This window comes from Globicephala melas, chromosome 6, assembly GCF_963455315.2.
Source record: "Globicephala melas chromosome 6, mGloMel1.2, whole genome shotgun sequence".
Lineage (NCBI taxonomy): Eukaryota > Metazoa > Chordata > Mammalia > Artiodactyla > Delphinidae > Globicephala > Globicephala melas.
Genome location: NC_083319.1, coordinates 80910500 through 80930948, shown reverse-complemented (window position 1 = coordinate 80930948; position 20449 = coordinate 80910500). Strand labels below are relative to the sequence as shown.

Here is a 20449-nt window from a genome sequence, read left to right as displayed (position 1 = left end):
ACTGAAGAGAAACTGCGTTCAGCTTCTTTATCCCTTTTCTCTTGTAGCTGTTTGTAGTGGATGTCCAGACAAGCCAGATCACCAAGATCCCCATTCTGAAGGACCGGGAGCCCGGCGGTGTGACACAGCAGGGCTGTGGTATCCATGCTATCGAGCTGAATCCCTCTAGAACACTGTTAGCCACCGGAGGAGACAACCCCAACAGCCTTGCTATCTACCGGCTGCCTACACTAGATCCTGTGTGTGTGGGAGATGTAAGTCTCCCCAATAATTGTAGATAGAGGTAGCCTTGTTTTTTAACAGAGCCCAGTCCTCATCCCACAAGACCCCCAGGAAGGGACAGTTTCCTCTAGACTTCTGTGGACTTGGGTTGGGGGTGCGTAATGGTGAAGTATGGGGGTGGAGATTTCAGAGTTGGTATTCCACTCACCACAGGGAGTATCAGATATGTTGGCAGAGGGTATGTCTGATAAAGAGGCGAGCAGTACACCTCAGAGGCCATCAGCGGTGGGTTGGTGTTTGAGTCCACACCACAGTGGTTACACATCTCCTACTGCCCATAGTCAGAAGGGTTTATTAAGTTATTCATTCAGCAACTATCTTTTGACCCTTCTATGGCCGGTCATTGTTTCAGACACTGGGGACATAGCAGTGAATAAAACAGACAAAGCCCCTACCCTCTTGAAGCCTGCACTCAAGTGAAGGGAGGCATATAAACCAACAAAAATGTACCAGCAGTATGTCAGAGTGTGATGAGTGCCGTGGAGAAGAGTAAAGGCAGGCTAAAGGGAGAGAGCATGGTGGAGAATGCTATTTCAGAGGATAGTTGGGAGGGCCTCTTTGATACGAGTGACATTTGAGCAGGGAGACTTAAAGGAAATGAGGGTGCAAGACATGCTGATGTCTGGAGGAAGAGAGTACCAGACAGATGGAACAGCATAGAGGTCAGTTGTAGCTATATTCTCCCAGGAAGCAAGGGGAGAGTGCGAGGAGGTGTGTTGGAGGGATGAGAAGTGGGTAATTGTGTGTAGGAACCACAAGTAGAACATCCAGAGAGAGAATGCTAGAGCTGTGTGTCCACCGGCCATGTTTATTGTCCACAAGAGTGCCAGTTTTATTCCAGCTTTGAGCTTCTCAAGACAGAAGTTAAAAATTGTGGGATCATTCCATTTGGGTTGAAATCACCAGAGATTAGAATTGTAATTTTTACAAAGATATTTTCAGTCAGACTCGTAAGCTTTTCAGGGGTGTACATTGTAATCCTTATTTTACTGATTTCTTTTTTTCCTTTTTTTTTTTCTCTCTCTGTACCTGTCATTCCCTCCTCTTGAAGGACGGACACAAGGACTGGATCTTTTCCATTGCATGGATCAGTGACACTATGGCGGTATCTGGTAAAATTGCCCTTTTGTAGGGAGTTCTGGTGTGGCAGGGAGGGAGGGAAGCTAGAAGTTGAAGAAGGAGAGTAGTGTGATTGGAAATAGCCCAGTAAACCGACCATCAGCGAGGGGCCAGGAAACCTTGTTTCTAATACTCTTTCTCCTGACTTACCATGTGACCTTGGGTAAGTCATTCCCCTTGTATATTCCTGATCTGCAAAGTGGAAGTACTAGCACAATTATTATTCATACTCTGCCTTGTTCCAAAGAGCCTGTGTATTAGCATGTTAGCCTCAACATTTTTGTGGGGCTTCACTGAGACAATAGTTGTGAAAGTGCTTTTGGAAAAGTTGGTGTGCTCTGCAAAGTATTAGGAGCAACTGTTACTTTCTGTACAACTATATAGTGTTGATAAAGCTATACAGGATTAGGGGAATTTCTCTCCCAGTGGTAGAACAGTCAGAAAAAATACATGGAAATGAGTGTAGAGAAGATAACCTAGAGATACTCAAATGCTTTCTGAATACCCACAGCAGCCTAGAAAGTAGGCTCAGAGTGCCAACCAGTTTTGCTGGGTACGTATATGTAAAAATATAATCCCCCATTCCAGATTCCCAAATTTAAAAAAAAATTGTAAGAGTTGCTAAATTAAGTACTTCATGTGTGTTATCTCATAGAATCCTCAGAACAGTCCTAGAAGTTTTGCATTATGAGCCTTATTTCACAAATGAGAAAATGTAGATTCTGAGAAGTTATAATTTGCCAAAGGCTACACAGATGGTGAGAGATGGACTCAGGATCTGAATCCAGCTCTGAGTTCCAAGCCCATGCTTAGAACTGCTACGCACAAAGCTAAGGGAACGTAAATGTTTCTTCTTTGGATTCTTTGCAAGGCAATAGAAAGCAGCCAGGAGGGAAAATAAATCTAATGGACAAGCATAGTCACAGTTCAGAATTATTCAGTAGTGGTTCAGAAGCTTTTGGATTCCCTGTCATTTGTCTCCCCAAGAAATGAGAGCTCCTTGAAGGCAAAGGCTGAATCATGTCACCTCTATAGGGACTATCTGTATGACAGTAACTTGCACTAAGTGTGATTGTTAGGAGCCAGGACGTGGCTTATTCTGGGAGCTTCCCTTCTCTTTTTTCATATAGGCTGTGAGTATTCTATGTTTTCAGGCTGATAGCTTCCAAGTCTACATTTTGTGAACAGTATAGCAGGTTTTAAGAATATTGGCTCTAAAACAGGAACAGACTCACAGATATAGAATACAAAGCTGTGGTTACCAAAGGGGAGAGGGAGGGGGGACGGACAAATTAGGATTATGGGATTAACCAATATAAACTACTGTATGTAAAATAGATTAGCAACAAGGATATACTGTATAGCAGGGGTCCGCAACCCCCAGACCGCGGACCGCTACCGGTCCATGGCCTGTTAGGAACTGGGCCACACAGCAGGAGGTGAGCTGCGGATGAGCGAGCAAAGCTTCATCTGCCGTTCCCCATCGCTCCCCAATGCTTGCATTACTGCCTGAACCATCTCCACTCCCCCACCCACCCACCCTCCGGTCCATGGAAAAACTTTTTTCCATGAAACCGGTCCCTAGTCCCAGCAGTTGGGGACTGCTGCACAGGGAATTATACCCAGTATCTTGTAATAACCTATAATGGAATGTAATCTGCAAAAATACTGAGTCACTTTGCTGTACACCTGAAACTAATATAATATTGTAAATCAGCTATATTTCAATTTAAAAAGAAAAAAGAATATTGGCTCTGAGTGAAAGACCAATATTCTGAAAACTGTAAAACATTTATGAAGGAAATTGAAGATGATACAAAGGAATGGAAAGATATCCCATGTTCTTGGATTGGAGGAATTAATATTGTTAAAATGTCTCTATTTCCCTAAACAATCTACAGATTTAATGCCATCCTTATCAAAATACCCATGACGTTTTTCATAGAAGTAGAACAAACAATCCTAAAATCTATATGGAATCACAAAAGACCCCAAATTGCCAGAGCAATCTTGAGGAAAAAAAGAACAAAGCTAGAGATAGCATGCTCCCTGACTTCAGACTAAACGACAAAGCTTTGGTCATCAAAACAGCATGGTAAGACTTCCCTGGTGGCATAGTGGTTAAGAATCCACCTGCCAATGCAAGGGACACGGGTTCGAGCCCTGGTCCGGGAAGATCTCACATGCTGCGGAGCAACTAGGCCCATGCACCACAACTGCCAAGCCTGCACCCTAGAGCCCACGTGCCAAGAGCCCGTGCTCGGCAACAAGAGAAGCCACCGCAGTGAGGTGCCCATGTACCGCAGCGAAGAGCAGCCTCTGCTCGCTGCAACTAGAGAAAGCCTGTGTGCGGCAACAAAGACCCAACGCAGCCATAAAGTAATTAATTAATTATTTTTTTAAAAAACCCAGCATGGTACTGGAACAAAAAGAGATATATAGATCCATGGGACAGAACAGAGAGCCCAGAAGTAAACCCACACACTTCTGGTCAATAAATCTATGACAAAGAATATATTATGGAGAAAAAACAGTCTCCAGTGAAGAGTGGTGCTGGAAAAACTGGACAGCTACATGTAAAAGAGTGAAATTAGAACATTTTCTCACACCAATATGGAAGACTAACAAAATGGTTTAAGGACCTAAATGGAAGACTGGAAACCATAAAACTCCTAGAAGAAAACATAGGCAGAACACTCTTTGACATAAATTGTAGCAATATTTTTCATCTCTCTCTCCTAAAGCAAAAGAAACGAGCAAAATTAAGCAAATGGGACCTAATTAAACTTAAAAGCTTTTGCATAGCAAAGGAAACCATCAGCAGAACAGAAAGACAACCTATGGAATGGGAGAAAATGTTTGCAAATGATATGACCAATAAGGATTATCCAAAATATATAAACAGCTCATACAACTCAATATAAAAAAATAAACAACCCAATTAAAAATTGGGCAGAAAACCTGGATAGACATTTTTCCAAAGAAGATACACAGTGGCCAACAGGCACATGAGGAAATGCTCAAAATTGCTAATCATCAGAGAAATGCAAATCAAAACCACAGTGAGATAATAATCACTTCACACCTGTCAGAATGGCTGTCATCAAAAAGTCTTCAAATGTTGGTGAGGATGTGGAGGAAAGGAAACCCTAGTACACTGCTGGTAGGAATGTAAATTGGTGTGGCCATTATGAAAAAAAGTATAAATGTTCCTCAAAAAACTAAAAATAGGGACTTCCCTGGTGGTCCGGTGGTTAAGAATCTGCCTTCGTTAAGAATCTGCCTTCCAATGCAGGGGACATGGGTTCGATCCCTGGTCAGGGAACTAAGATCCCACATGCTTCAGGGCAGCTAAGCCTGCATGCCACAACTACTGAGCCCTCACTCTAGAGCCCATGCACCACAACTAGAGAGCCTGCGTGCCACAACTACTGAGCCCATGTGCCACAACTAGAGAGGCCTGTGTGCCACAACGAAAGGTCCCATATGCCGCACCGAAGACCCCATGTGCCGCAACTAAGACCCAACGCAGCCAAATAAATAAATATTTTTTCAATTTAAAAAAATTGAAAAAAAACCCTAAAAATAGGACTACTATATGATCCAGCAATTCTACAGCTAGGTATATATTTAAAGAAAATGAAAACCCTAATTCGAAAAAATACACGCATTCCAGTATTCTTAGTAGCATCATATGTAATAGTCAAGATATGGAAGCAACCTATGTGTCTTATCAACAGATGAATGGATAAAGAAGATGTGGTACATATATACAATGGAATATTACTCAGCCATTAAAAAGAATGAAATAATGCCATTTGCAGCAACATGGATGGACCTGGAGATTATCATCCTAAGTGAAGTAAGTCAGACAGAGAAAGACAAATATCATATGATATTGCTTACATGTGGAATATAAAAAAAAAACAACAACAAAAGTTCATACAAATGAACTTACTTACAAAACAGAAACAGACTCACAAACTTAGAGAATGAACTTACGGTTACCGGCGGGGAGGGATAGATTGGGAGTTTGGGATTGACATGTACACACTGCTATGTTTAAAATAGATAACCAGGGAATTCCCTGGTGGTCCAGCTGTTAGGACTCTGTGGTTTCACTGCAGAGGGTGCAGGTTCAATCCCTGGTCAGGGAACTAAGATCCCACAAGCCACGTGGCATGGCCATAAAAAAATAAAATAGAAAAATAAAATAGATAACCAACAAGGACCTACTGTATAGCACAGGGAACTCTGCTCAACATTCTGTAATAACCTAAATGGGAAAAGAATTTGAAAGAGAATAGACACATGTATATGTATAACTGAATCACTTTGCTGTACACCTGAAACTGACATACTATTGTTAGTCAATTATACTCCAATATGAAATAAAAGTTTTTTAAAAAGATGTGGTATATATACACAATGGACTATTACTCAGCCATTAAAAAGGAATGAAATTCTGCCATTTGCAACAACGTGGATGAACCTAGAGGGTATTATGCTTAGTGAAATAAGTCAGAGAAAAACAAACAGTTTACTACTTATATGTGGAATCAAACAAATAAATTAAATGAACGTATATAACAAAACAGAAACAAATTCACAGATAAAGAGAACAAACTAGTGGTTACCAGGGGGGAGAAGGAGGGGGCAAGATAGAAGTATAGAATTAAGAGATACAAAGTACTATGTATAAAATAAGCAACAGGGCTTCCCTGGTGGCACAGTGGTTAAGCATCCGCTTGCCAATGCAGGGGACACAGGTTCAAGCCCTAGTCCGGGAAGATCCCACATGCCGCGGAGCAACTAAGCCCATGTGCCACAACTACTGAGCGTGTGCTCTAGAACCTGTGAGCCACAACTACTGAAGCCTGTGCACCTAGAGCCTATGCTCTGCAACAAGAGAAGCCACCGCAATGAGAAGCCTGCGCGCTGCAACGAAGAGTAGTCCCCGCTCGCCGCAACTGGAGAAAGCCCGCGTGCAGCAATGAAGACCCAACGCAGCCAAAAATAAAATAAATAAATTTCTAAAAAATAAAATAAGCAACAATGATATATTGTGTGGCACAGGGAAATATGGTCATTATTTTATAATAACCTTAAATAGAGTATAAAAATAATGCATCACTGTGCTGTACACCTGAAACTAATATTATATTGTAAGTGAATTATAGTTTAATGAAAAATTAAAATCTAAATGTTCGTGATAATTCTCATCTTCTACTGAGACTTTAATTATGATAATATAGAATACACCTTCCTTATAAACTGTAGAACCACTATAAATCAACATACACAACAAAAATCCTTCCATCGATGTTCCTAATATATAATTTTGCCATCTAAATTGAGGAAATATAGCTTTGTAAAAGTACTAATCTTCAAATGCTCTGTTCTCCAAATTGTTAAATGTTGAAAGAAGCTGTGTTTCAGTTTCCTAATCATCAAAGTAAGTTAGTACACTTCCCTACCTTAGTGATGGAGTTGCTGTGTGACATACTGTTGACAATTATGGAAGACAGTAAAAACACAGTATACATTTTATTTATTTATTTTTTAAAAATCCTCCCAGCTCAACCTTCCCATTTGTTCAAAGGCAGAACAACCACAGTGAAAGAAGCCCAGGAAGTGTTAGCTACTGATCTGTGCTGTCTTTTTTTTTTTTTTAATATTTATTTATTGGCTGTGTTGGATCTTAGTTGAGGCACACGGGATCATTCGCTGGCGGGAGGGCCTCTCAGCAGTTACAGCACGTGGGCTCTCTAGTGGTTCAAGAGCTCTAGAGCGCCCGGGTTTAGTTGCCCTGCGGTATGTAGGATCTTAGTTCCCCGATCAGGGATCGAACCTGCGTCCCCTGCATTGGAAGGCAGATTCTTAACCACTGGCTCACCAGGGAAGTCCCCAGTATACATTTTAAAACTAATATGTGCAGAGACAATTAACGAGGAGCCCAATTTGGAGGAGTGTTATACTATACAAAGATTGAGAAACTGCCTCAAAATTTTGCAGTAAGCAGCTCAGTTGGAAATAGTTCTAACGTTCAACTGTGCAGGAGGGCAGGGGACAGTGTTTCTCTTGGGGAGTTCCCTGGCGGTCCAGTGGTTAGGACTCCATGCTTCCACTGTAGGGGGCCTGGGTTCAATCCCTGGTCAGGGAACTAAGATCCCGCAAGCTGCATGGTACGGCCAAAAAAAAAAAGTTTCTTTTGAATTTTCAGTTCTGCTTTGTTCACCTCCAAATCAGGAATTTCATACGCTGAGAGGTCACATCAGCAAGAAAGTCCAAATAGTTTTAAGTCAATGTAGATGTCTTGTTAAATTGGAAATAAACAAGGTTTTATTATTTATAAAAAAGTGTTTGATGTACCATTAACAGTAGTTTTTGCTGCATTTAAAAAAAAAAGTATTGGCTCTGATAATAAAGATCTGAATTTGAATCCTGGTCTTACCACTTATTAGCACAGAGGGCAAGTTATTTAAGGCTTTTGAGACTTGGATTTCCTCATCTGTAACATGGATAATGATTATATATACTTCACAGGGTCATTGGGAAGATCAGATGAGGTAGTGCTTAGTGGCTGCCGTATTGAAAATGCTCAATACTTGTTAACCAGTGTTACTGTTCAGACTTGATGATGAGCATCAATTCCTGAACATTCCCCTCAAATTCAGTGTATTCAAACTCATCATCTCCCTTCCAGGACCTTACCTCCCCCTGCCATTGACATATATTCGTAAATTCTCCTACCTTCCACCTAGGTGCACAGCCAGAGAACTAAGACTCTTCAGTATCCTTAGATTACCAAGCCATGTTGATTCTGTTTTCTAAAATATCTCTTATATCCATCAATTTCTTTTCTATCTTGTCTACTTGAGTGTTCATCGTCTATCTTTTGAATTACCCCAATGTCCTTCCGTATTTTCTCTCTGCCTCTAGTCTTGTCTCCTCCAATCTAATCTTCATGTTGCTGCCAGATTAGTTCTTAAAATAATTTTTTCTTTACTGTAAAAGTAATACATGTTTATTGTAAGAATTTTTTTTAATTCAAATAAACAAAAAAGGAAAGAATTACCCACACAGTTTGTGCCCAGAGATAGTCACTGTTAACAATTTGAAATCAATCCTGCTAGTCTTTTTTCAGTACGTATTTGAGTTGTTAAAATGGGATTATCAGTAGGTTAAAATGGGATCATATAGAGGGATGGATATATGTATAGATATATGATATGCCGAATATAAGAAAATGTTGATAGTAGACTATAGGTGTAAGTATACAATTCATTGTAAAATTCTTTCAACATTTCAATATGCTTGAAATTTTTCATAATAAAACTTGTATAGTTTTATTTTTTTAATTTGTATTATAAACCGTACGTAGTTCTCTAGATGTGCCCTTCACTCTCTGGCCTTTTCTAGATTTCACACATGATGAGCCCTCTACTTTGAACCTTTGTCCACAAACCTTATGATACAAACAAATTGGATGATATTTATCCCATGTTAGACAATTTTTACTGTGAACTATTCAGGAGATTTGCAGTGTGAGAAGGGCACCTTCTGGTCTCAAAGGAGTGTTGGCAGATAATGCTACTGGAAAGGAATTTGAAAGCATTTTTTTTATTGGTTATTTTATTTTATTTTTTTATTTATTTTTGGTTGAGTGGGGTCTTTGTTGCTGGGTGTGGGCTTTCTCTAGTTGTGGGAGCGGGGGCTACTCTTCATTGTGGTGCGTGGGCTTCTCATTGCAGTGGCTTCTCTTGTTGCGGAGCATGGGCTCTAGGCTTGCGGGCTTCAGTAGTTGAGGCTCACAGGCTCTAGAGCGCAGGCTCAGTAGTTGTGGCGCACGGGCTTAGTTGCTCCGCGGCATGTGGGATCTTCCCAGACCAGTGCTGAAACCCCTGTCCTCTGCATTGGCAGGCGGATTCTTAACTCCTGCGCCACCAGGGAAGCTCTTTTTATTGGTTCTTGATATACTGTTTTATGACTATACCATAGACTTGTTTTTAAGTGCTTCATTATGTTCCCTAAGGAAAACTGTTTATGTTTTTAAGCATTCATCTTAATGTAGAACAGTCATTCTTAAGGCATTTTGTTTTAATTTATTTTATTTTATTTATTTTTGGCTGTGTTGAGTCTTCGTCGCGGTGCGCGGGCTTCTCACTGCGGTGGCTTCTCTTGTTGAGGAGCACGGGCTCTAGGCGCACGGGCTTCAGTAGTTGCAGCAGGCAGGCTCCATTGTTGTGGCTCGCGGGCTCTAGAGCGCAGGCTCAGTAGTTGTGGCGCATGGGCTTAGTTGCTCCGCGGCATGTGGGATCTTCCTGGACCAGGGCTCGAACCTGTGTCCCCTGCATTGACAGGCAGATTCTTAACCACTGCACCACCAGGGAAGCCCAGAACAGTCATTCTTAATTCAGGGATTATGGTTTCTTCAAGAGGCCCATGAAGCTCCCTGAAACTGAGTGTGCAAGGTAGGTTTTTTGTGTATTTTTCTAGAGAAAGGGGTCTTTAACATTCCTAAGAGGGGTACATGACTCAGAAAATATTAAGCATCACTGATCTAGAGTGGAAGTTCCCAAACCCTATTGCCTAGTAGAAATCACCTATGCATGCATGCCCAAGTGACCTAAGCATTTGGCTTGGAAAATTACTGAGCTTTATCAAATGTATTCTCTCTTTGCAAAAGTCCCACCAACTACGTTACACTTAAAGGTTATATTTTAACTCCTACACCTCAGTTGAATCATCCTCTTGGTGTAGCTATTAAAATACATACTGCTTTCTGTTTTGGTGTGGGCCACCTGGCCAGGCTTCAACACATATGAGCATGGTGCACAAAGAGCTAGACTAAGAAATCCCATTTGGCTTCTGTGGGACTGTCTCATGGAAAGTTGGATATGTCTGACATCTGTGGTTTCCTTGCCCTACAGGCTCACGCGATGGTTCTATGGGACTCTGGGAGGTGACAGATGATGTGTTAACCAAAAGTGACGCAAGGCACAATGTGTCACAGGTCCCTGTGTATGCTCACATCACTCACAAGGCCTTAAAGGACATCCCCAAGGAGGACACAAACCCTGACAACTGCAAGGTCCGAGCTCTGGCCTTCAACAACAAGAACAAGGTATGAGCTTGCCAAAGGTTCCCTGAAGCCTGTTCCTCTTGCTTCAGATTCTTGGCTTATGTCTTGGGAGGTGCACTGTCCTCCTTCTCCTTCCCCAAGTCAGACCTTACTACATAACTCAGTTCTGAGCCCACAGAGCATCTCTTGAAGGCTGAGGGATGCTTAGTTATAATCTCTCTCTGAGAAAGATTATAACTGAAATTATGAAAGCCACCCCTTGCATTGAGTATTCTCTGGATGGTTCATATCTGTTAGCCTCTCAGAGTTTCCCCAGGGTCACTCTGATTTGACTGTCTTCATTTGCACGTGATCGTGCCGGTGCTCTATTTTGGGTGTGATTTTCCTACATGCAATCACTTTCTTCTCTCTTGTATTCAGTTTCTTTTCATTCTTTACTGCCTCTTCTCAACACTGCCATCAAGTCTTAACTTAATCATTGGAGTCAGATCTGAAACTGCTGGGCTATTAAGTAGAGTGTTAGTATGGAGACCCAGAGCCAGAAGAGAAGAAAGGCTCTTTTCCCAAAATTTGAATTGGGCCACAATTTGAGGGGTAGTTCCCTTAGCCGCCTCCTATCTCTCATCCATATTTATGGGTTAGGGGTAGACTTATCTCTCCCAGCTTAGACCCTCTACTTATAGAAGCTCTCACACTGAGACTTACAAAACTGTCTTTCATGTGCATGCTCTGCTCTAACTATCAAACAGGATGTCATGTGTATGATTGTATAGTATGGGCTTTTTTAACCATGGGTGTCTATGTTCAAACCAGGACTTGCTTCTTGGGTTCTGTCAAGAAGCAGCCTTGCTTTAATATGTTGTACAGCTGCATTTTCTAGGGTAAGATGATGGGCTGATAATCCCTGGCACCATCATAGGATAGGAGTGAGTAATGGGAGGACCCCAACCTGCAGGGTCTTCCCCTGCTTACTGTTATATATTAGTTGCTGTGAGTATAACCTGTTTTTCATTGCTTTTGCAGGAATTGGGAGCAGTATCTCTGGATGGCTACTTTCATCTCTGGAAGGCTGAAAATACACTGTCTAAGGTATGATGAACATGACTTAGTAGTTTCACCTTATAGTTAAAATACTTTAATCCTCCCTAAACTTTTTCATTCTTGTCTAAGGCACGAATTCTCCAAGGATCTGGGCATGCGATTGCATAGTGCATGAAATTCTGAGTCTGGCCTGCCCCTCTTAAAAGTCTTTTAAAGAAGTCAGAGGGAACCCAGCAGAAACTATGTTATCAGTTGATCGGAGTAACATGTACAGGATAATCTACGCATTTCCATTACCCAACAATAAGAGATCTGTCTATTTCCTGTGAAATAATTAATATAGAACAACTTACAGCAATTTCATGACAGGGTTACTGGCAAACTGAGTAAATTTTTTTGCTCTTCAGAGAAGGTGAAAATGACTGATTAAACTAATGTCCAGAACTGGGAAAAAAAAAAAAAAAAGGAGGGGGTGATTCTTTCACATTGCAAAGACTTGCTGAGAGACTCCTTTAACTAGCAGTCTTCCAATCCACAGTGCATTTAAGTATTTGCTTATGGATTATTGACTATTTGCAATATTGTGAGGGCAGGAAAAACCTAAATGTTAGGAGCCATTGGCAACCGAAGATCAATTAAACTAAGATTAATCATCTCTAAAATAATCATGTAAGGTATGAATTTAATTTACAGTATTTGCAAGCACCTTTTACCTAAAGTTAAACCTACCCGTGGATCGTTTGTCCTCTTCTTATTCCAGAGGCCTTTGCTGCTTATAACTTCTATGATAGACTCTTTTTCAAGAGGAAGCAGAGCTCCAGGAATTATTGATTTCCTTCGTGTCACAGCAGCCTTTGAGCTCCACTGACCTTGCTTGGTCCCTTACGTGCAGTAGCCACTGAGGATTGGCTAAATGACAAGGATCCAGGGTTAAGGCTGATTGGGGTTACCTGGGGTTGAGCAGTCCCACGAGTGTGCTTTCTATAGTGTACAACTCCCATACAGTTGGGGAGTTAGGCTGAGGGTAGCCAGAAATCAGCCCCTTTACCTGAAGACCAGTGAGAAGGGTAGTGGCTCTTCCCAGCAGAGAGAACAGAGTGGGACCTTGGCTTTAGTGCCCTGGGGTTATCCCTGGAAACAGCCTGTGGCTTTTGGCCTTTCTCTCTGCTTCTGATTATTTAATTCGAGCTTGACCTTTTTCCCTAACTGGTCCTCTTCAGTACCTAGATCTTGTTTAGTATCATCATTCTTTCTTTCTCTTACATACGTAGGGGTGGAGCAGGATGTTATTTCCTTAATTGGTACATGTCTTTTTGTCTGTGACTTTGTTTGTCTGGTATATGAGGAAAGCCCACAGAGGTGGGCATCTAAGAACAATGCCCTGCCGTGTGCTTTCCGGTAATGCCATAGGTGCATCTCTTCTCTCTCTGTTTTCAGCTCCTCTCCACCAAATTGCCATATTGCCGTGAGAATGTGTGCCTGGCCTATGGTAGTGAGTGGTCAGTGTATGCAGTGGGCTCCCAAGCTCATGTCTCCTTCTTGGATCCACGGCAACCATCATACAACGTCAAGTCTGTCTGCTCCAGGGAGCGAGGCAGTGGTAAGAGGCCCCCATGTGCCCCTCAGGCTTACAGCTGCGTTGTGAATGGGTTTTGACCTTGTTTCAATATTGATCCAAACAAATATAGTGATCTTTATGGAACCTGGTGGAGCAAATATAGTGATCTTTATGGAACCTGGTGGAGGTGTTTGGTGACACAGAGGGGAGATTGAATACCTCCATATGGCAGCAAAGCTTCGCACACCGCACACAAACGTGTGGCCACAGAAGCCTTTGATGGAAACCAGTAGTCAGCGTATTGGTGGTTTTGTTCTTCCACAGAGCCCTACTCCTTGTGGTAGTTTTTTGCTGGGACCCTACCTGAACTATAAAATTCTTTTATGCTAAGGGATGATGTGGTGGGGTGAGGAGGATTTTACAGAGGGGCATGAGGAAACTTTTGGAGGTGATAAATATGTTATTTTGATTGTGGTGGTGGTGTCATGGATATATACATATATTAAAACTTCAAATTGTATACCTTGAATATGTGCAGTGTATTCTATGTCAATTATACCTCAATAAAGCTGAAGAAAATTTTCAGTTTAGTTCTTACCCACTGGGTGAATTAGGCTTCAGGCCTCCCCGCCTCCCAATCTTTAATAGCATATTCTCTCTGAGAGCACCCTCATTCTTCATTGAGGAATAAAAAGAGACTTACATTTGTACTGTACTTTAAGATTTCAGAATACCTTTGTCTGACATCTCATTTCATCTTACCAAGGACCCTGTGGGAAGCAGTTTACACCCTATTTTATAGATGAGGAGACTGAGACCCAGATTGGTTAAATAACTTGCCAAACACCACACAGGTTGGTGGGGGAACAGCCAGGGACCAGAATCCAGGTTGTCCAACTTAACAAAATGTGTTTCCTTCTTCATCTGACATTGTCCCCCTTCTCATGCAAAAATGTGGCTACGTTATCCTGGGAGTCCTAAAAGGCACAGTATCTTCTCTTTCAAGTAGTATTTATTTTTGTGTAGATGCTGCAGTTTTGGCCATTGTTTTAGATTTGTTTTCAGTTATTCTTGAAATACATTTCAGAACAGAGAGAATACTGTGTGTAAGGAAAGTAGTAAGGGAAAGAATAAATAGTCTTGGCCGGAATGATGTCTGCAATGAAGTTTTAAGAGATTTTGGTTACTGTTACAGGAGTAGCTTGCAAACCTAATAAGGAAATACTGATTTCACAGATATTAGTGAGCACCTCTTTTGTACTTAGAGACATCTTCACATCCCATGCACTTATCTGATCCACAGATGCAGCAGATGTATTTTCCCTGTGACCCAAAGTGATCAGGTGACTTGTCTTAAATTCACAGTGAGAGACAGTGCACCTTTGAGTGCTTCAGTTCTAGGCTGTTTGCCACTCTCATAACACACTTAATACCAGATAAAGACCTCTTGCAGTGCCATGGTAGTGGTTTTAGGTCAAACACAAGAAAGTCCTTGTTAATGTCATGATTTGTAAATATGCAGATTACCCTCAGTTTTAGTACGGGTTGGAAACATATAATGGAGGAGAACTTAGAGTTATGAAAGGTGGCTTCAGAGTGAGTCGAGGGGAGGCAAGCAGGTTCAGGGCATACTTACAGTCTTGGGCCCAAAGCATCTTGGGCATCATCAGGCATTTGGTACTTCTGAGGCTTATGGGAAGGTTCCTGTTAGTGTGTGGATGGGCAGTGTGGCATCGGGGTTCTCTGGCTTGTGCATGAGCTAGGTCTGCCTTGGGAAAGGCGCTGTGGTATTTAGGGGTGCCATGTGAACTCAGTGTCAGAGAAGTTCCGGCTAGCAGACCTGATTGCCCTTTACTTTTCTCTCTCTCAGGTATCCGGTCAGTGAGCTTCTATGAGCACATCATCACTGTGGGCACAGGGCAGGGCTCCCTGCTATTCTATGACATCCGAGCTCAGAGGTTCCTGGAAGAGAGGCTCTCAGCTTGTTATGGGTCCAAGCCCAGACTAGCAGGGGAGAATCTGAAACTAACGACTGGCAGAGGCTGGCTGGTGAGTAAGCCCATGCCTCACATGGTTACTGGACAGTGACAGAAAAGTTGTATTCACTCTACCCACCCACTCCCACCCCCACTGACACACCACCTACCACATAGTTTTTCACTAGTAAGAGACACTCCTTGGAGCAGAGAAAGGCACTTTCCCTTGGTTTTGTTTTTGTGTCTGCATGTCTGTGGGAAAACAGGCCCAGTAAGACACACCGGTTGGCCCAGAATAACCCCCAGGTGATAATAGAGCTGGAAGGAGAGGAACCTCCCACTGAGGCTGCCAGTGAATTGTGAAAGCATTTGGTTCCAGCAGTCCTGAGAAGACCTTCGGTTTGTGTAGCAATTCTTCAGCCTGCTTGTCTCCTCCCTAATGTTCATTTGGAAAAATGGGGCTCCAGCTCCCCTGAGCACCAGTCTCCTGTATAGATATAGGACCCTCTCCTCTTAAGGAGCCCAGAAAGCATTCTTGTCCCTTCTTTCCCTTTTCTGCCCCACGGCGAGTGCTCAGAGTCTCTTATTTCCCACAGAATCATGACGAAACCTGGAGGAGTTACTTTTCGGACACTGATTCCTTCCCCAACGCTGTCTACACACACTGCTACGACTCGTCTGGAACGAAGCTCTTCGTGGCAGGAGGACCCCTCCCTTCAGGACTCCATGGAAACTACGCTGGGCTCTGGAGTTAACGGCAACTAAGTCTCTCCCAGAATGCACAGAAATTCACTAACTTCCATCCTCAGTTTCCATTTCTTATTTTGATTTTTTTCCAGTGGTGTGAGTCCCTCATATTTTAGTGGGAATGCCAGAGTTTGCCTATGGTTTAGGCACTTGACAGGAAGAACCTCTGTACAGAAATCTAAAGGGTTTTCTCTTTTTTTTTTCCTTTTTTCCCTTTTGGTAAGCAGAATTTTACTTTACTATTTTTTTTCTTTCTGGCTTCTCAATCAGACATTGTTAATTCCTGTTTATATATTTTTTTTAAGTGACACACAGTCTCCCCTCTGGCTTCTTTAGGTTGACATAGTCATTCTCACCCTTACTTCACTCTTGAGAGGTGGGGCTCCTTTATAATTATATGGTTGCTGTCAGACTTTCTGTGAAAGTTTGGGGGCTGTGTGTGTGTGTGTGTGTGTGTGTGTGTGTGTGAGTGAGAACTTGTGTGCCTGCGAGTACCGTTTGTCACTGAAATTATCTGGAGTGAGGATTACTGTAATTAAAATATTTATAAAAGAAACAACTATATTCACAGAGTCCAGCTTTGGGACTAGTTTTTATCTTGTTTTGTAAAGTCTAACAACACTGATTATAGGAAGTAAAAATAGAAAGGAAAACAAATCACCAGTAGGAAACCCTTTGAGTTAGGTTGAAAGCTTCCTGGGGACTCATGCCAGGACTCCAAAGTAATCCATCTCCCACCTGCCTTCCCATCTGTGTGTCCCCCAGGTGAGAACATTTCTGTGTATGTGTCACTTCCACTTCAGTTTCCCATCTGGTTAAATCAATGGCCACTCCCCCCAAAACATCAGGGTCTCCATCCAAGATGCAGCTCTGGAGGCTACAGAAGCCTTGGTAGGACTTCGTAAAAAGAATCTACATCCAAACCTCCCTCTCCCTCCTCTCAAATAAGACCTGATCTGGTTTCTCAGGGGCCTGGAGCTGGGGGCCTCAAGTCTGCTAAAATGCACATACTCGGTCCCCTTGGCTTTGGGGAGAAACTTCTTTGCCCTTCTTCTAATCTCCCCAGTGGATTTTGCTTTTGTTTTCTAAATTGGGTTCAGTTCTGGAGGGTGGGGGTGAACAGGGGATTTATCTGTGTGTAGTGAGTGCTTCCTGTGTGTAATGTTTGTTTTTCTTAGTACAGTGGAGCCACTCTGTTGGCTCAGCCCTGGGATGGCGATGAGGTGGCCTACAGCCAACAGTGGTGTGCATGTAAAGCATCTATGTGATTAGTAATTTGTTCCTCCCTCGAACTGTCTGTTTAGTCTGAGGTTTTTAAACTTGCAGGCAACTGACCGTGATGTCCAGTTACTCCTTGCTTTTTATGCATCATGTTGCAGATAATAGCTGTTCCCACCCACAAACTCCTCCACCATTCTAAACACATACTCTGCTTCTGTCAGCAGCCCATTCTGGGGAAAGGAAGTCATATTCCTGCACTCTGATTTCTAAGTTGCTTTCCCAGTTATCCCCCTCTGCTCTGGGAGTAAGTGGGGAGATTGAAAAAAAAGAGTGTCTTCTCCTTGGTGATGGGGGCTGGTGGGGAGGGGAGACAGCAGGTCCACCCTATCTTGCTGTGGTACAAGGCATACACCACAGGATCTAGAATTCTCATCTTCTAACCTAGAGAAATAGGTGCTATAAAACAGGGAATTAAGCAAAATGCTGGATGCTACAGATCTTTTAATTGTCTTAATTTTTTTCTATTATTAAACTACAAGCTGTAGATTTCTTAGTTCTCACAGAACTCATTTTAAACCTACTTGTATAAAAAAAAAAAATCTTAAGTAGGATGTTTTGTACTGTTGCCAGACCCTCTTCTGTGATGGGTAATGCATTTGATTGTTTGAGATTTTGTTTTTAAAAATGTAGCACTTGACTTTTTGCCAAGTAAAAAAAATAAATAAATCTTATTCCAATGCAAAGTTTGAGTATGTATAGCCAAGAGACAGCAGGAAAAAGGCCCCAAATGACTGGTTGGAAGGTCAGCTTGGGGTGGTTGGATTGCTTGGAGCAGAAGAACACAGGAGTTCCCTCAAGGGTAAAGGCAGGTCAAGGGCAAACACGCAAACACTAAGACCTGCTTTTGCTCCTTGTCCCCAGCCCTGGCCCAAGATCAGTTGCTCTGGAGTCCAGTTGAGAGTGGGTATGCCCGGGGGAAGTCGTGCGGTACTTGGAGAGAAAAACAGACTGAAGATGAGGGAGCGTGCTAGTCCTTGCTCTGAATCACTGTGGATGTGAGCAACGTGAGCAGCTCCTCTAACATAAACGAGGGTTGGTGATAGGCCCCGTCTGCTTCAGTGGAGGGGCCCTGAGAATGACTGTGATAGTGCCCTGGGAACAGTATCATTTTTTTGCAGTTGGAACCATAGATCCTAGCTCTAAGAGAGGATACAGTGTCCATAGTGAGTGATGCTCTTCCCGGAAGCTGTTTGGGGCTGTAGCTGAGAGAAGGGCAGACTGCTGAACCCTACCACTCTCCTCAGTCATCTCTGGGAGACCCATCAGGGCTGGGCCACAGAGCCAGGCAAGCTGAATACAGCTGCCCTTAGAGACTGATTCAGAACATGACTCATACAGGCACCTACCTATATGATCAAAGGCTGCAAAACAGGAAGGGGGAGGTGAATGAGTTGAAGCAAGTGAGAGGGCTTCCTAGAGGAGAAGAGTTAACATTTGGAAAAGGACTGGAATTGGCCTTTCCCAAAATGAGATTTTCAGAATCCCCAATCCATGGAACAGTAATTGGTGTTTGCAAAATGCTCCATGGTCAAATTATTTTGGGGAAATGCAGATGAAAACAGACATGCTTCTCACAACCTGAGGTTTGGGGTTACCATGGGACTCATGTGCCTGAAACATGCTCAGAGAAAGGCAACACAGGATGTGGGAAGGGCCTAGCCTGGACCTCTGGCCTCTGTGGAATCTTGGCCCTGCTCTCACTTTCTTTGCAGCAAAGTGTGTATCACAGAAGGGCTTTGTGGACTTCATGTGGTCCCTCCCTTTCCTGCCAGCAGTCCTTACTCCCAGGCCATGAAAGAACTTCCTTGTTCTCAGGCGCATGCCTCATTCCAGATGGGCTGCTGGCTCCTCCCATCATCCTTTAGGTCCTTTTGCAGAAGTCTTTGGAACCTCATTTATGCCCCAGGTTCCCTCATGCCTGCCACTTCCGAAGTTGATTAGTATTAATCTGGTCCATTAAATTAATTAACTAGGGCTTCCCTGGTCCTGCAGTGGTTAGGAATCTGCCTGCCAATGCAGGGGACACAGATTCGATCCATGGTCTGGGAAGATCCCACATGCCGTGGAGCCACTAAGCCCGTGTGCCATAACTACTGAGCCTGCGCTCTAGAGCCCACGTGCCACAACTACTGAAGCCCACGTGCCTAGAGCCCGTGCTCCGCAGCAAGAGAAGTTACCACAACGAGAAGCCTGCGCACCACAAGGAAGAGTAGCCCCCGCTCACCACGACTAGAGAAAGCCCGCATGCAGCAACGAAGACCCAATGCAGTCAAAATAAATAAATTTATTTTTTTTACTTATTAATTTTCTATTAAATTTATTAGTGTTCCTAATAAAGCTAAAGATTGCCAGTCCAGGGCCCTCTGATCCCATACATTTCCTAGAGCAGGTACCCAGGAAAAGTAAGCAGGGTGTCAAGACCCATGGCTTAGGATTGGGGTGGGGGTCAATCTTGTAAGATCCTATGACCCAAGTGTTTTTTTCCTTCCTTTTCAGTTGGCTGGTGTCTGGGAGACAACAATGTGGAGAGGAAAGGGGAGAAGAGGAACACTCAATGTTTCTTGCTTTTAGCCACATCTCATTTCATGCTATTGTGCTGAAATGGCTGGAAGCTTTGGGAAGGTAGAAACGTGGGCTTCTAATTCTGGAATTACTGATGAAGACAAAAGAAAGTTCGGGTTTGTTAGCTTGATTCTCCTGCCCTCATTTCAGCTCCTCCAAAGAATAATCTAGAGAAACAAATGTGAGAAATTTATTTCTAAACTACCACTAAAGACAGAGGTGTGAACTGAACTCAAGATGGGACTGTAAACTCATGATTCAGCTCTCCAAGACAGGTATGAGCTGTCCTCTTAAACTCCCCCTGGGTTGAGCCTCATATGTGAACACTTGATTAGTGTGTAATTGCCGAAATCAGAATTTTTAAAAGATAATAATACTCATTAACTGAGCTCAGAGTCACATGTTTCCTGCGTTTCTTGTTAAGCAGTATTCAGGGCTGTAATTAACATCCCTAGTGCTAAGAACAGGAAGAAAACAAATGATCAACTCCCATCTTAAAGAAAATAAACTTCCCTTACTCGTAGCTACATTTTTCTTAGCTGGTGACAGCCTGGACAGAGGACTGGAAAAAATAATGCAGCTTCTTTTGTCTCCAGGGTCAAGGCCATTTGTTGATGCATAGAACACTGTGCTGGGTACGTTGGCCTGAGGAGTGTACATTTGGGCCGTGTAATGTGTTGCTTGCCCCAGAAACATCCTTAACTACCACCACTGCAGCTCTCTACCCCCTAGAATTATTGTGCCAATCACCATGCTTAAGTTCCCACCATTAGCCCTTTCTTTTTTCTTGAGGAAGGG

The 20449-nt window shown here is 42.8% G+C and overlaps 1 protein-coding gene across 1 annotated transcript in view; it reads left to right on the top strand.

The window, feature by feature from the left end:
* DCAF12 (DDB1 and CUL4 associated factor 12) overlaps nt 1-17932 on the top strand; it is a 41370-nt gene extending 23438 nt beyond the window's left edge. Inside the window, exons 3-9 of the mRNA XM_030832711.3 lie at nt 48-254; nt 1334-1394; nt 10335-10528; nt 11510-11575; nt 12965-13127; nt 14956-15134; nt 15658-17932. Coding sequence (XP_030688571.1) covers nt 48-254; nt 1334-1394; nt 10335-10528; nt 11510-11575; nt 12965-13127; nt 14956-15134; nt 15658-15816 — 1029 coding nt within the window. The 3' untranslated portion in view covers nt 15817-17932. The remainder of the gene's footprint in view (nt 1-47; nt 255-1333; nt 1395-10334; nt 10529-11509; nt 11576-12964; nt 13128-14955; nt 15135-15657) is intronic.
* Nucleotides 17933-20449: the final 2517 nt, after the last annotated feature.